Below are 15,433 nucleotides of genomic sequence, written 5' to 3' on the forward strand. Positions count from 1 at the left end.
AGCAACATTAATATTGACACATAAATCCATTTTGCAGTGAACCATGTCTGTAAATATTGAAGCCAAGCCAGGTGGGTTTTTAATTGTCATTCCTCTTATATAGGCTGTATACATTGGAACGGAATGTGGACAAGCGTGTAAGAGTACAAAAAAAGACAAATACACAACATTGTAGGATGAGTGAGGGGCATTAAATTCACTGAACTTATACAGAACAATAAAAAACACAGACAATAAACACTCATGGAACATTTGCTGAGAGCAGCAATGTGTTTAGTGTTACATAAAGTGTCTAATGTTGTTGTGTCCAGTGGAATTTAGTCATACTGGGTTAGGTGTTAGCCCAGGTGAGATTTGGGGGGCAGCAGGGTGTTGACTTCTACCACCACCTCAGAAAAGATACAGTTGTGAAATCTTATGGTGTTGACACAAAGGCTCCTTTACTTTCTACCATCTGGCAGGTAAAGAGGCCATGGGATGGGGGACAGGGTGGTCTGTAATACTGCTGATGCTGTTCTATGGTGTGGCGATACACTGTGACAACCAGTACAACAAACCCTTTTTTTTTAAATGTCTAAACCATTTCGATTATTTTTATGTTCTGCCTTTATCCCTCAGTGGAAGAAAGCATATACGCTTACTACAAACCAATGTAACTCAAACATTTCTTGTTTTTAAATAGGTTGTTAGTCATTAGCTTTGCATAACTCTAGCCTTCCTCGAGGAATAAAAGCATGCCTAAAGATTTTTCTTCGGTGATTCATACTCGTGAAAGCACTTCGCTGAGTATTTCTATTCTGTTTCCGGACAGGCTTTTGGAAAGCCACCTGTCCCCCATCGTGTGCCAGCCCACTTCTTGTCTTTGTTAATTCCAAAAGCGGAGACAACCAAGGAGTGAAATTTCTGCGTCGCTTTAAACAGCTACTCAACCCCGCTCAGGTCTTTGACCTAATCAATGGTGGACCTCATTTAGGGTGAGTCACGCTGTAACCCAGGACTGTAAACAGCAAGATATGTGATTTTTTTCCAGCTGTTGTTAATTATGAAAGTCATGTTCTGGACATCAACGATGTGGTGCTTTTCAGGCTACGCTTATTTCAGAAGTTTGATAACTTCCGAATCCTTGTGTGTGGCGGAGATGGCAGTGTTGGCTGGGTCCTGTCTGAAATTGATAAACTTAGTCTTCACAAACAGGTATGTGTTTTCTCTTAAATAGATTATTGATAAATCAATAAAAGGCTGTAAAATGAGATGACTAAATATGTTTACTCTTGTTGCCAGTGTCAGTTGGGTGTGTTGCCTCTAGGCACGGGAAATGACCTGGCGCGTGTGCTCGGTTGGGGGCCGTCGTGCGATGATGACACGCAGCTCCCTCAGATACTGGAGAAACTGGAGAGGGCCAGCACCAAAATGCTGGATAGGTACAAACACCTTTCTTCACCAAACAGCAAACCCTGAACATTTCCCAAAGTATTAGAGTCACAAGTTTGTGCTACATGAAGAACATATACAGTACATTTTAATTGATCTCAGCATTCTATAGGTAGCAGCAAATTCAAATACTGACAATGCCACAGCTATTTGTGGTGGGAGCCAATGGAAGCTGGAGGGCAGATAGGGTTTTTGTCAGGGTATATTATGCTGCTGTCCTGAACGATGAATATTGCAGAAATAAAACTTTTATAGAAACATGAATGTTGTTCTTTCAACATCTGGTACTGTATATTCAAAATAATCATTATTTAAGAAAATGTTTAAAATGAGTCTGCAGTTACCAAACTTACTCATGTGATGATAATAATCTAATTTGTAAATAAATAGTATTCATATTAATCTAATAACATATTTTGACCGGTCATGCGATGCCTTATTTTGACCAGACTTTTTTTTATGTTTTTTTTTTAAAACCCATTTCTTTTGTATGTATCCAGACAGTAAATTGAAGTACATTTATTTTTCCAATATAATATTGTATATATAAAAAGAACATCGTAATAGCAGAATGAAAACCAAGGCAATAAAGTTACAAATATTAATGTAAATTATAAAAAAAAGCCTTTCAGCACACCTTGAATAGTTTATTTGCTGATTTTTTCATTTATTTAGGGTAGAAAAAAAAGGACTATAACCACATTTTTGGTAAACAATGTTTTTTTTTGGCACTCAGTACTTTTCAAATCGTTAAGTGTTATGTATTAACAGATTCTATGTTGCAAAGTCAAATTAAATACTTGCATTGTAAGTCATTTGAGTCAAAACTTGGTGCTCAGCTGACTCGACATAGAGTCTCTGTTACATGTGCATTTTTCGGTAGCCCACACCTGCTCTCTGCTTTTCACAGGTGGAGTATAATGACGTATGAGATTAAAATACCTCCCAAACACAGCTGTCCTGCCACTCCTGAGGAGGCAGAGGACTGCCAGGTACACACAACCCCTACACAAGCAAACGTCCACAAACAAATGTTTTATAGGTTGGGATTGAGCAGTGTTAAAGAGCTCTGATTTATTCATTCTGTTCTGTGTGTACACTAACATGCAGAAACTCATAAACACCAGAACAATTTACTGATTTCATGACATGGTTTATAGAGGAATGTCTTTCAAGTGAAAAATATCCAATTACGTAAAAGTGCAAAATGCAAGGTATGCTCAATGCCAAAAAACGAACTAGTTTGATTGACTGAACCCTGAAAGTTATCAATTAACCAAATTGATCCAATTATATTACTAGATCTCAAAATAATAATGACATTTCTAGATATGGTAGCTTTAATATCTAATATTAACACCCAAAAATGTTTCATTTAAATTGACTTTATAACCAGAACGCAAGTCTGCATAATTATGGTTTGAAGACATTAGAACTAATACACAATAATGCATACTGTATGCTCCAGTTTACTTTTTGCATTAGAACACAGTAAAACATTATTCTTTGTAAACTACAACACGTTTACCAAATGAACTTGCAGGTTTTTTTGTACATTGCACACACACGATTTATTTTGGATGTTCCTAAATCAGAACCAAGAGTCTTCAGGGACTTAACTGTTGCTATTAACTGTTGCTGTGTGGCTTTAGTTTCAGATATCAGAGTATGAGGATTCAGTTGCTGCTCATCTCACAAAAATCCTCAACTCAGATCAGCATTCTGTGGTCATATCCTCAGCAAAGTAAGTCAACCGTTCCAGTACTGTTCGCACAAATACACTGCCTCAGCTAGCCGAAAAATGTCTTTCTCCTTTCACCGTCAGGATCCTGTGTGAAACAGTGAAGGACTTTGTTGCCAAAGTTGGGAAGTCCTATGAAAAGAGCGGTGAAAACACAGAGGAAGCTGAAAGCATGGCTGTGAAAGTAAGATTGCACTACACCGTGTTTCCCATAGGGTTTCGTTTAGCGTGGCAGGTTTTAAACTAGTAGTCATAATAATAAAGGTTCTGTACCCATAAATCATTTTTTGTATGTTGTTTACAGTTAACAGAATGCCTGTTGTGGTGGAAGAGTGCTTTATTGAGAATACTTTTAATAATACTAACTTAATAGTTAACACAATATGCCAATAAGGCATTCGTTACAGTGTGTTACTCCCTATTATGGCTTACTTTTATGAACGTATAATATATATGGTGAATATATATATATATATGGTGAAAATTGATTTGCAGTTTCCATTTTAGTGATTGTTTTTTCAAGCTTGTTCCAAATCTTACGTGAAAGGATGACTTTGAGAATAACATTTTGATTCAAGCTCTTCTTGTTTCAAAGTAAAGGTGCATACTGACCCTTGTTTTCTCTCTGCGCAGTGTGCAGTCCTGAATGAGAAGTTGGATTCACTCCTTCAGACCCTGAACACAGAGGCTCAGGCGATGAGTCCTCCACCTCTCACCACTCCACCTATAGTAGAAGAGGAGCTGGAGGAAGAGGAGTTAGAGGAGGAGGATCTCAGCGAGGAGTCACTGACGGAGCTGAAGGAAAAAATGGAGGAGAACGCAACGGAGAAGGACTCTCCACACAAGCTTTTCAGGCCACGTGAGCAGCTCATGCTGCGTGCCAACAGCCTGAAGAAAGCTGTCAGACAGATCATCGAACAGGCTGAGAAAAGTAATAATAACAGGACAGAGATGATTATAGTGTTTTGATTAGAATTTGCTAATACACTGCCTTTGTAGCAAGCACTTGTGGATGTGCAGTATCTTCCTTTTCTGATTTGTATTTCTTATTATAGCATAGTGGCTCTTCCTTTTAGGAATGGTCTAGCTCACTTGGTGTAAACACTTACATTTACCAAGAACTTAGAGCATCTATGTCTGTCTTTGTCTCTGTTTTTGTTTCATAGTGGTGGATGAACAAAATGCTCATACAGATGAACAGGACCTGCAGTCTCCTACAGATGTCAAAAAGGACATGGAGGAGGAAAACAAGGATAATGAGAAGGATGAGGACACTAAAGAACTGGAGAGTCTGCCCTGTGAGTTTAAACTGCAGTCATGGAATAAGTTTTATGAGTGTTCGATTGCATGCAGTTAAAGAATGGGTAGAGTAAATGCAATACATTCAAGATTGTCTTGTTGCTTCTGATTGATGATAGTGCCCTCTAGAGTTTACAGCAAGAAATGAACATAATATTAATAATAATAACCATAATAATCATAATAATAATAGAATTGTGCCCTTGTATAATAAAAAAATGAATGCTGAAATATGTGGTAAATTATGATATAGAATTTGATTTCGATATCATTATACATTCAAATCCCACTGTGATTGTGTGCTAGACAGACCCACTCATCCATGATAGATGAAAGATCTAAAAGATAAGGATCTGATCAAAATAAGTGTATTATGAAAAAAAGAATGAAAAAAGGATACCAACCTGATAACCCTGGCCTCACTCTTTCATAGATGTATTCTCTTACAGTCAATGGTCACTTTATAAGGTACAAATGCCTTGTAGCCACACTCATTTGCAGCTTTATTAGCTACACCATGTATACGTAGGTGAAATTTGTAGGTTACCCCATCACCTTTTTAATAGTGTCCAATACCTGCACCCCACCACTGCTTTTCCATCCAACTGTAGAATTTATTCTTTGATGTGTTTTGTATCTTCTTGTTTTTATCATGTAATAGCCATCACAGAGACAGAGAAGATTCTTATTTGATTCTCTTAAGAATATGCCATTTTTCTTTGACCCTATAGCAGCAAAGTCACCCTGTTCCCCTACCGAGAGACGTGTGAGTCGCAGCACACAGTCCTGTGGCTCTTTCTCGATTCCTCCCTTCACCACAAGTAAAGAAAATCTTCCTGTCCTCAACACTCGCATCATCTGTCCAGGTATTATTGCACTGATACAAAATAATAATCCAGGAAAGAAGAAACTAATTAAATATTTATTAAAAGCTCCATTGCAGTAATTGTTTGCTAATAAAACCAATCTAATCTGCCGGTGTGTCCAGGCCTGCGTGCTGGCCTTGCTGCTTCTATAGCTGGAAGCTCAATCATCAGCAAGATGTTACTTGCCAACATTGACCCATTTGGAGCCACACCTTTCATTGACCCTGACCCAGATTCATTGTAAGATCCTCTGATACACACACACACACACACACACACACACACACACACACACACACACACACAGTGTGTCAGTTCATATTTATATCTTAGAATAAAAAAACATCATTGTCTTCCAGGAGACTGTAAATCACAAAATCGGATTTGGACGTTTCAGTTATATTTATTCCTAACAGTTTTTATTTACTTCCAACTAATGATTTGATATATTTTCCTCATATTTTTAAATATGTGAAAGAAAATTAGGTATAAAGGTATTTCTTAATTTTCGCCAAAACGTTTTGAGCCAAATATAAATGCTTATATACTATATTTCTTTGTATGCTTATATAACACTTGTAGAGAGGGCTATATGGAGAAGTGTGTCATGAACAATTACTTTGGGATCGGTTTGGATGCCAAGATCTCGCTGGAGTTTAACAACAAGCGAGAGGAACATCCGGAGAAATGCAGGTCAAAGCTTTTTCTCCTCTCTGGCTATTTCATATCAACTATTATATGATATGCATCATGTGTTTTAACTATTCCTTTGTCCCTCTGTGGTAGGAGTCGCACCAAAAATATGATGTGGTACGGAGTCTTAGGCACTAAGGAGCTACTGCAGAGAACTTACAAGAACCTGGAGCAAAAAGTTCAGTTAGAGGTAAGAAGGCCAGATAGAGTCAGCATTGTGCAAGCCTTTATTAACTATCCACATCAGAAATTACATATACACTGCACATATTAATTCAGTTACATACACTATATGTAAAAGTTGAATAATGACGAATGATTGCACTGTATCTTATTTTCTTTGGTTATGTCGCCTTTAGTGGATCAAATTTGGTTTTGTATTCGGAAGTGAATCAGTAGGAAGCAAACACTCAGGTTCATTAATGAATTACTATTAATTTCTGCTCTAAAACAAGTCTGAGCTCGTTATTTTTATGATGGCTTTTGTAGTGTGATGGACAGTACATCCCGCTTCCCAGTCTCCAAGGAATTGCTGTGCTGAACATCCCAAGTTATGCAGGAGGAACCAACTTCTGGGGTGGGACCAAAGAGGATGATGTAAGTGTCTCTAATAATCTTTGCTCTCTCCCCTTCCTGTATCTGCTGTACTGTATACATCCCAAGCTTTGGAAATATATAGAAATTAGATTTTTCACTATTAGGAGTTCAGATGATTTTTGTGTGTGATCCAGCACGCACTGATATATGGCTTACATCAGGAAAACAAGCCATCCTTGGTTGATATATTTGGCGTCTTTTTATCTGCACCCACAATAGTCCAAAGTGCAATCATGTAAACTACAATACCCATGATCCCAAACATGCCTCTTTCCAGCATTTATTATTTAAAGGTTTATGTACGGTGTTAATGGAGGTGCTGAATGTGGCCATTTACGTTCTCTGTGGTCAGATACAAGCTGATGCATTTTCTTCAGCAAATTAAACAGGTACAGTCATGTGACAATGAAAGTACACTCTCTTTAAATTTTATGCTTTTGCCCAAGAGGACATAAAAAAAAATCATCGTCTTTAGCAGGGCTTTAAATGAGGTAAATACAATTTCAGATGAACTGTGTCATTATTCATTTTGCAAACTTAAAGCCAAAATAAAAAGTGAAGATGTTTAGCTATAATACACATTAGCAAAAACACCTAATAAGAACTAGCAAGCATGGATGTGGTGAATATTTGGGCTTGTTTACAGCCACAGGACACAGGACATGTCTTGCAACAGAACAATGAACACAAGCACACCATTAAATCTACAACAGAATGTCTAAATAAGAACAGAATCGAGGTTTTGCAATGGTCCTGTCAAAGTGTCAACTGGATTTAAAAGCTGTGGCAGAACCTTAAGAGTGTTGTGCATAAACAAATGCCCACAAACCTCAACGAACTAAAACAATGTTTCGAAATTTCTCCACAATGATTTGAGAAACTGATAAAGTCATAGAAAATATAGAAAACAAGTTGTTCCTGCTTAGAGTGGTTCTACAAGCTTTTGAATCATTAGGTGCAGTTTTTCAGTTTTAGGTTGATCTTTGTAAAAGGTGTAATTTATTGTTGCTCGTCTGAGGTTGTATTTACTTCATTTTAAAACATGATAAGGACCAGATGACTTTTATTATGATCTGATACATAAAACCATTCATAGAGAATTCATAGAGGGTGTACTTTCACTTTCACACAACTGTAGATCTTGATCATTTAAACCCAAACGGAGTGTCTTGGACTTCCTTCTATATATTTTTAACACACAGAAACCTGCCTGCTTATAGCCATTATTCTGTAGGTGTCGGATCTTCATAACAAATAAGCACCTGCAAAAACCCAAAGCATAGCACCAAGAGTACGATTTTCATTGTATGGTGAGGCAGTTCATATGACATTAAACTTTAGACCTGTCTAGTGTGTTTCTGGCCACAGATATTTTGTCAATTGCTTTTAGACATCTGCTGATATATACCACTACATGTCTGTCCAGAACTATAGCAGGGACTGACAACATTTTTCCTGTCCAAAGGATCTGACTGTGCAAGAAGGTATATTGGAAGTGCGATTTTAACCTCAAGTATAAAGCCACAATGAAGACATTCTAACACTAAGTCTGATTTGTGATCTGATTCGTGATATAACTAGCTACTGCTTTGAGAACTTGGTCTCCAAGTGAGTCTCTGCACCGTGATCTGAACGGCACGGGTTGTGCAAGCTGCCCCTATGCTCCTCCTTTTTTTTTTTAAACAATAAGTATAAGAAATAGGTTACTTTCACAGCATCTTTTGTAAAATTAAAACATGTTATCACACTTTAGAAAATTCATCTAAATGGTAAAAATGGGAATTTCACCCGACTCTCCCTCTTTGACAGTGATTCATCCCTTGAAAGTGATTTCAAATTTCAACAAGCACAATCTAAAACAATCATTTCTATTCATGATGTGCAACAGATATTATCAATAAAAAGTATGAGTACAATGCTTTTTTCTCTCCCATTAGATATTCTGTGCTCCATCCTTTGATGACAAAATCTTGGAAGTAGTAGCTGTGTTTGGGAGTATGCAAATGGCAGTATCCAGAGTGATCAAGCTCCAGCATCACCGTATTGCACAGGTACACTTTAAAAACATAACTTCAAAATGTAAAATAAGATTTAAATGAATTCTCCAGACTGTACTGAAAGACTCATATGCTGTCAAAATTCGATCGTGTTATAGTGCCGAACAGTGAAGATTACCATCCTAGGAGATGAAGGGGTGCCTATTCAAGTGGATGGAGAAGCCTGGATCCAGCCTCCTGGAGTAATTAAGATCCAGCACAAGAATAGAGCCCAGATGCTTACCAGAGATAGGGTGAGTGACAGTGAGCAGGTTCAGACTGGAAAAAAAAAACTCAGGTTCTGCTGCTTGCAGTCTAATTTCTCGTTTTTTTTTTTCCCCTACAGGCATTTGAGAACACTCTAAAGTCCTGGGAGGACAAGTTGAAGTATGACAAGCCTCCACTGAGGCCACACCTGTACTCGCAGCACTCTGTAGACTTAGCCACTGAGGAGGAAGCTTCACTTGTGCAGATGTGTGCGCGTGCAGCAGAGGAGCTCATCACCAGGATCTGTGAGGCCGCCAAGACGAACGGACTTTTAGAACAAGAGCTTGCTCATGCTGTCAATGCTGCATCTCACGCCATCAACAAAACTCATCCGAAGTTCCCTGAGGTGAGGTAGCAGTTTAATATAAAACATCATAATAAAAACTTATGTACATTTGCTTTGACTGAAGGTGTGTTTTAATAAATTCCGCTGTATGTGTTTTGTTTAGAGTCTGACAAGGAACACAGCAATTGAGGTGACCAGCACGGTGAAGGCTCTGCACAACGAGACTGAATCGCTTCTAGTGGGACGAGTGTCATTGGTTAGGCAATATTGAAAGTTCAGTGCTTACATCTTATTTCTACATGGTCATTGCAGTCTATGACTGTAATGTTAGGTCCTGTTTCATTTTGTGGGATTGTGTCTGTACAGCAACTTGACCCTCCTGATGAGGAGTTATTGTCCAGTGCTTTGCAGTGTGTTGAGGTGGAGTTGGGCAAGCTGGCTGAGATCCCATGGCTTTACTATATTCTCCAGCCCAATGATGAGGAGGTGAGCCCAGCTTATTATTGAGTATGTAAAACAGTGGTCCCCAACCCCCAAGCTGTGAACCGGCATCGGTCCGTGGGTCAATTGGTACCGGGCCGCACAGAAAGAATGCATAACTTACATTATTTCCATTTTATTGCATGTCATAATGCCTCGGTCACATGTCTTACCTCCATCTGCTACCTTCTTAAAGGGGCTGCTCCGGCCGCTAACACAATACATTACCGCTTAATTCAAAACCCCAAGCTAGCAAAAAGAACAAAAACAACCCCGTGGATTCACGTTTATTATTATATTTAGAAAATACCAGTTTTTATGACGGTCGTATTATTTTATTTAGTTGTATTTATCCGCCACACCTTAAAGGCCGGTCCTTGAAAATATTGTCTGTGGCGCAAAAAATGTTGGGGACCACTGATGTAGAACAAACTCTAGGCACGTGATGTGTAATAGTGTGAGACAGATTGTAGTATACACCATCATTCAGCACATTTTTACCATTATGCGCATGTCCATCACTAACTTATCCATTACCGATATGCTCAACACCCATAAATAACGTACACATCACATACATGTCCTTCACCAACTGTGGTGGATGAAGAATATAAAGCATGTACTTGAGTAAAAGTAGAGATACACTTTGTAAAATATTACTCCAGTAAAAGTAAAAGTGCTCCTATTAAATGTTTACTCGAGTAAAAGTACAGAATTATTGGCTTTCAAATGTACTTAAGTATCCAAACTACTATGACTTTTTATGGCTATAATGTTCCTATTATAATTTTTATTACAAGACTCTTTGCTTAATCACAGTTTGTTTGAAAAGACTCTTAATGTTACTCTTAACACAACAATGAGTTAAACACTAATTGATATCTATTAAAATTATCATTGGCCCAAAACCTTCTTTCTGAACTACTTTTAAAAATTGCACAAATAAGGCCACGTGTGCTGTAATAAGTTAAAGTCAGGAGTTTTTTCCATCATTTATTCCCCTCAAATTGTTCAAAACAGAGCGTGCAGTCTACACTGTTTGATGGCTTGCTGCTTGTTTGAAGAGTTAAATTTTTTTCCACTCGTAAATAAAAAGGAACGACTGATTTCACTAAATGTAGTTGAGTAAAAAGTCTGATATTTGACTTTGAAATGAAGTTAAAGTCTCCCCAAATGAAAATGTACTTCCTTACTGTCCACCAGTGTTCACCAATATGTCCGGCTCGACCGGTGCCAACATTCCATACCTGTCCATCACCCATATGTTCAAACATGCCTGTCATGCCGCCACATGCCCAATGTGTCCATAGTAACATCAGAAACACACACATCACCAGTCCATCACCATGCATAACATTCAAAAGACCAACATCTTCAAAACTAAAATGCCCATTACTAACATGCACATAATCATATTAAACATGCTTTCCCAACACCAAAATGCTAAACACCAACATACCCACATTCAGAAACATTTACTTGAATTGTATGTTTGTGATAGGACCACTCTCTGGAGTATGGCAAGAGAAACAGCCGAAGTGGCATGTTCCGTATTGTGCCAAAGTTCAAGAAAGAGAAAGCACTGAAGAAGTCCAGCCCACAGTCAGGTAAGATTTTGTGATGCTCTGAAATTAAACACACCAAGAATTTTATAGCTGGACATTAGGAGATGGCATTTTTGAACCATAAGGTTGCTCGATTGCGGTTTGCACTTGAGAGGAATAACATAGCCCTATTTACCAATGCCACAGTTCAGAGTGAAATAATTATGTGGCTGACCTTTTGAATCAATCACGGCAGTGCTGTGAGGCATGTTTGATGCCATAGACCTTCATGTAGCATCTGTAACCCCCCACCCCCCTTCCAAGAGTTCTTTGTTCTGTGACGTCCTCAATACAACTCAACCATCCATGAGCATCCTGCACCTCCTTTGTACATGATTGTTGTCCTGTGAGTCAGATACAGTCTCATGTGTCCACACGTGAACAGCAGGCACAAACGGCTAGGACAAAGAAGTTCATGAAAGGAAAACCATCAACATGCATCCACAAATAAATCAAAAATCCTATTTCGAGTAGATTTAGGTTGAAATTGTATGAATTGCGAATGGTCAGTTAGGTAGCACTTCTTAACAATTGAAAATGTTCAAAACAGTTATATGGATTCTAGGAGGCTGTAAAGATTATAAATCATTGCTTACAATTAAAAGAAATAGCCCCTGGGTGTTTCTGAGGATGATGTCAGCGTTTAAGCTTAACAATGTCTATCTGACGCATGGCTTTCGGCCTGTGGATGAACAAGTGAATGGCTGGATGGAAGAGGACAGTTGAAACCATGGTTCAGGGTCCAGAGATAGATCATCAGGGTGCATAGGCTTAAACCTCCCATCCTCCCTGCTTTCTCTCTTTCTCTCTCTCTCTCTCTCTTGTTCTTTCTGTCTTCTGCTGTCTCTTGTGTCTGCTCTGAATGCAGTGGTGAATGTCTCACTCTGATAACCTGCATGCGAGAAATGACCCTCTGGATGTGTGCCAGTGACCAGAGACTTCGTACCAAACCAAAACCTGTTTAACCCTCTTTTAGCCAGCTGCTGCCGCCACTCCTTTCTGTCTCTTCTCTTTCTGTTTTTGATTCCTTCCTCCCTGTGTGGTTGTTGTTGTTGTTGTTGTTGTTTTGTTTTATTTTTTTGTACCTCGGCCCCCATGACTCTGTTTGCTAATGTCCTTCGCGGCGTGTCCCGGGCTTGGAGACTGAAGGGGCCTTGTTGCTCTTGACTTGTGTAGTTCAGAGGTGGGGCACTGAGGAAGTGGGCGCCTGGCTGGAGCAGCTCAGCTTGGGGGAATACAAAGACACCTTCATCCGCCACGACATCCGCGGCTCCGAGCTCCTTCATCTGGAGAGGAGGGACCTGAAGGTATACACACATGCCCCTTTCGTGCCTCACAATGTTCCTCAGAATAAGCAGAACTTTATCTCTTTCCCTTTAGCTTTCACTGACTCTGTCTCTGTATCTTTTCTGTCCTTTTTACCTGACCCCGTTTGCTGTTTCGTGCTGCACTGCTCTGCTTGGCTTCCTTTGTGCGAGTGTCGTTTGAAACTGGAACCTACTTACATGCTAACTAACTGTTTGTGGCCCTGCCATGATAGAGCTTTGAAAAATGTTGAGATTAGAATAGAGAATAGAGTCAGTGAGAGGTGAAAAGGTGGAGAGGGGAGATCCGCTCACACTGAGGGCATCTAAATAGAGTGACTGCACCTGCAGCATGGTGTGACACATGCATCAGCTCGTGTTGTGTGTTATAGACACATTAGTTCACTGGTGTCGGTTGCTAAGAGTAAATGAGCATGCATTTGTTTGTATTTCCTGAGTACAACAAGGCGTCCGTGTGCGAGAGTGTGAGTATATGTGTGTGTCTGTCCGTCGGTGTGTGTGTGTCACATGGCAGGAACAAGAAGAGTTTCGATTCAATGAAACAAACAAGTGCAAATCTGCTGCTAAATACAATCGCACAGCCACATAATATGTTCCTAAATGAATAAACCAGTATCTAAAAAACCAACCATTGACCATTTTCCCATCATTGTATTTTCCTATCATTTGCACTTGTTGAGTATATTATGGTTTCATACGTGTATTGTGTCAAATGTCACATAAATCACACTTAGCAGAACTGCGCAAAAAGACAAGTCTTGTGTGTATCACTTAAACATCCACTACTTAAAACCTCATCTGCAGCCTGGCTTCTCCAATGTTGTTTCTGTAGCATTAATTGTACGTTTATTATTTGTGGTGAATGTGTCAACAGTCTTAATGATAAAATATATATGACATATGTTGTAGCCTTAAAAAAATGACCAGACTTCCAGCCAATGGACAAAAATGACCTAAATTTTTGAATATTCGTACACTGGGGGAAAAAAAACTTCACAGAATACAGCTGCAGTCACATGACCAATATTGTATAGTCATTCCAGAATAAAACGCCTGGAAATGGTGAAATGCATCAATTTAGTATTTGGTCTTTTTCTCTTGTTTCAGGTTAGAGATTTTTCAGATCCCATGTGTTGACAAACCAGTAAAAAATGTTTGCTATTATTGTTGCTTGTTTAGTGTGAAAAATAATTTTATTCATAAATATTTTCAGCTCTGATAGCAGCAAATTTGTTATTTGTATGAAGCCTTTTACCAAATGAATGGTAGTGTAAAAGTGTTCAGATTTTGCTTTAGTAAAGGAGGAAGCATTGCCATGTAGTTTTGCCAATACATCGTATTTTTAAGTACAAATTCATTCAGTAATGAACATATAGATTTAGTTTTTTAGATCATTTTTAACCTGTTCTCAAAGCATGAATAACTTGACGTGGTTAAATGTGTATGTACACACCAACCTAAATAGATCTCCTTTATTGTAAATAAAATAAAAAGTGCTACTCTGACAAATTGATGTTCTTTCTTTGCTGTACATGTAATTCACAAACTGCAAATATGCCATTATTATTTGCACAGGATCTGGGGATCTCGAAGGTGGGTCATATGAAGAGAATTCTCCAGGGAACTAAAGAGCTGGCCAAGAGTGCCATGGTGGACCTGTGAGGCTCGAGGAGTCCTTTCCTTCAAGAGAAGTGAACATTTTACACAGCTGCATTGTCTGGATGAGCTCGGTAACGAGGGGGGGGGGGGGGGGGGGGGGCTTCCTCCTCGTGATTTAGCATAGCTTTAGAGTACCTGCGAATGTGTTGTTTTAGTACGCGTGCTGGTGCCAAAAGAATCGTAGTGGTTGAATATTTTCACGAGGTTGTTCGATTTACAAAAACAAAAACGGGGAAAAAAAAAAAAAGCCATTTCTTATTGCATTGATGGCACAATCAGGTATGCAAACTCTCATTGCAGAGGCAACTTCTGGCATCTTAAAAAGAGTCAAGTAGCAAAACAGGACTTCCATAAAGTGTTCACTGTGGGTGAAGCAAGGCCGGGTAATAGCTTGCTGGCGTTTCGCCTTGTGGTGGATGGCTACAGTAGGACCGAGACGTGATGTGTCAGCAATATTCTTCTTTCGACAGCACTGTTTACATTTTAAGGAGACAGGAAAATGGCTGCTGAAGAGTTGCACTCAAATTGCATAGCAAATGGTTTTTCAGGCCGGGAAGCAAGTCGAGTGAGCGGTGACATTCTGATGCATGTTGAATTTGCTTGATTTTGGATATCTATTTCACTGCATGATTAGTGTCGTTTTTTTTTTATTAAATTTTATTATTATTATTATTATTATTATTATTATTGTACAAAACTAACACTTGAACAAGTTTTATATGACTTTAGTATGATGCCATTTGTTACTACTGAAGCATCCATGTGGTCTTATTAGACTGCTGTTTCATTTCTATATATTTGTTTGCATGAGACTTTCGTGTCAAAGAGCAGTGTCATGTACCATATTTATTGTAAAAGTGTGCTTTATTGTAGGATTTCTTTTCAGTTAGGACAGAAATATCAGTTCTTTAAAGATATCAGTAGAGACAAGTACAGTGAATGCGCCCCATGCTTTTCTTTTCTTTCTTTTTTTTTTTTTTTTACTAATTTGCGTTAGTTTGCATTAGTATGCAAATTCAAAACAAATTGTTCATTTTAAATATCAGATTATTAGCGTGGAAATTAAGATATGAAATAACGGAGTCACTTCTCTGCATTTTGACTGTAGGCCTATTTGGAACATTTAGGTATTTTGCTTGCAATAAGAAT

General features: G+C 38.6%; 1 protein-coding gene across 9 annotated transcripts in view; it reads left to right on the forward strand.

Moving 5' to 3' along the window:
• The window catches only part of dgkh (diacylglycerol kinase, eta), a 49,671-nt gene extending 34,706 nt beyond the window's left edge, over positions 1–14,965 (forward strand). For 4 of the 9 annotated variants that reach the window (XM_083536504.1, XM_083536503.1, XM_083536507.1 and 1 more), the window contains 21 exons: positions 812–974; positions 1,086–1,194; positions 1,282–1,421; positions 2,342–2,423; positions 3,084–3,175; positions 3,257–3,356; positions 3,806–4,103; positions 4,339–4,470; positions 5,203–5,337; positions 5,460–5,577; positions 5,920–6,030; positions 6,124–6,220; positions 6,520–6,627; positions 8,565–8,678; positions 8,783–8,917; positions 9,010–9,276; positions 9,380–9,472; positions 9,583–9,702; positions 11,198–11,303; positions 12,477–12,607; positions 14,201–14,531. In XM_083536504.1, coding sequence (XP_083392630.1) covers positions 812–974; positions 1,086–1,194; positions 1,282–1,421; positions 2,342–2,423; positions 3,084–3,175; positions 3,257–3,356; positions 3,806–4,103; positions 4,339–4,470; positions 5,203–5,337; positions 5,460–5,577; positions 5,920–6,030; positions 6,124–6,220; positions 6,520–6,627; positions 8,565–8,678; positions 8,783–8,917; positions 9,010–9,276; positions 9,380–9,472; positions 9,583–9,702; positions 11,198–11,303; positions 12,477–12,607; positions 14,201–14,287 — 2,738 coding nt within the window. In that variant the 3' untranslated portion in view covers positions 14,288–14,531. Of the gene's footprint in view, positions 1–811; positions 975–1,085; positions 1,195–1,281; positions 1,422–2,341; positions 2,424–3,083; positions 3,176–3,256; positions 3,357–3,805; positions 4,104–4,338; positions 4,471–5,202; positions 5,338–5,459; positions 5,578–5,919; positions 6,031–6,123; positions 6,221–6,519; positions 6,628–8,564; positions 8,679–8,782; positions 8,918–9,009; positions 9,277–9,379; positions 9,490–9,582; positions 9,703–11,197; positions 11,304–12,476; positions 12,608–14,200 lie in introns of those variants that run through there. The other 5 variants (XM_083536506.1, XM_083536505.1, XM_083536509.1 and 2 more) reach the window with 2 other exon arrangements.
• Positions 14,966–15,433: the final 468 nt, after the last annotated feature.

Source organism: Silurus aristotelis (assembly GCF_946808225.1).
Source record: "Silurus aristotelis genome assembly, chromosome: 3".
Classification (NCBI taxonomy): domain Eukaryota; kingdom Metazoa; phylum Chordata; class Actinopteri; order Siluriformes; family Siluridae; genus Silurus; species Silurus aristotelis.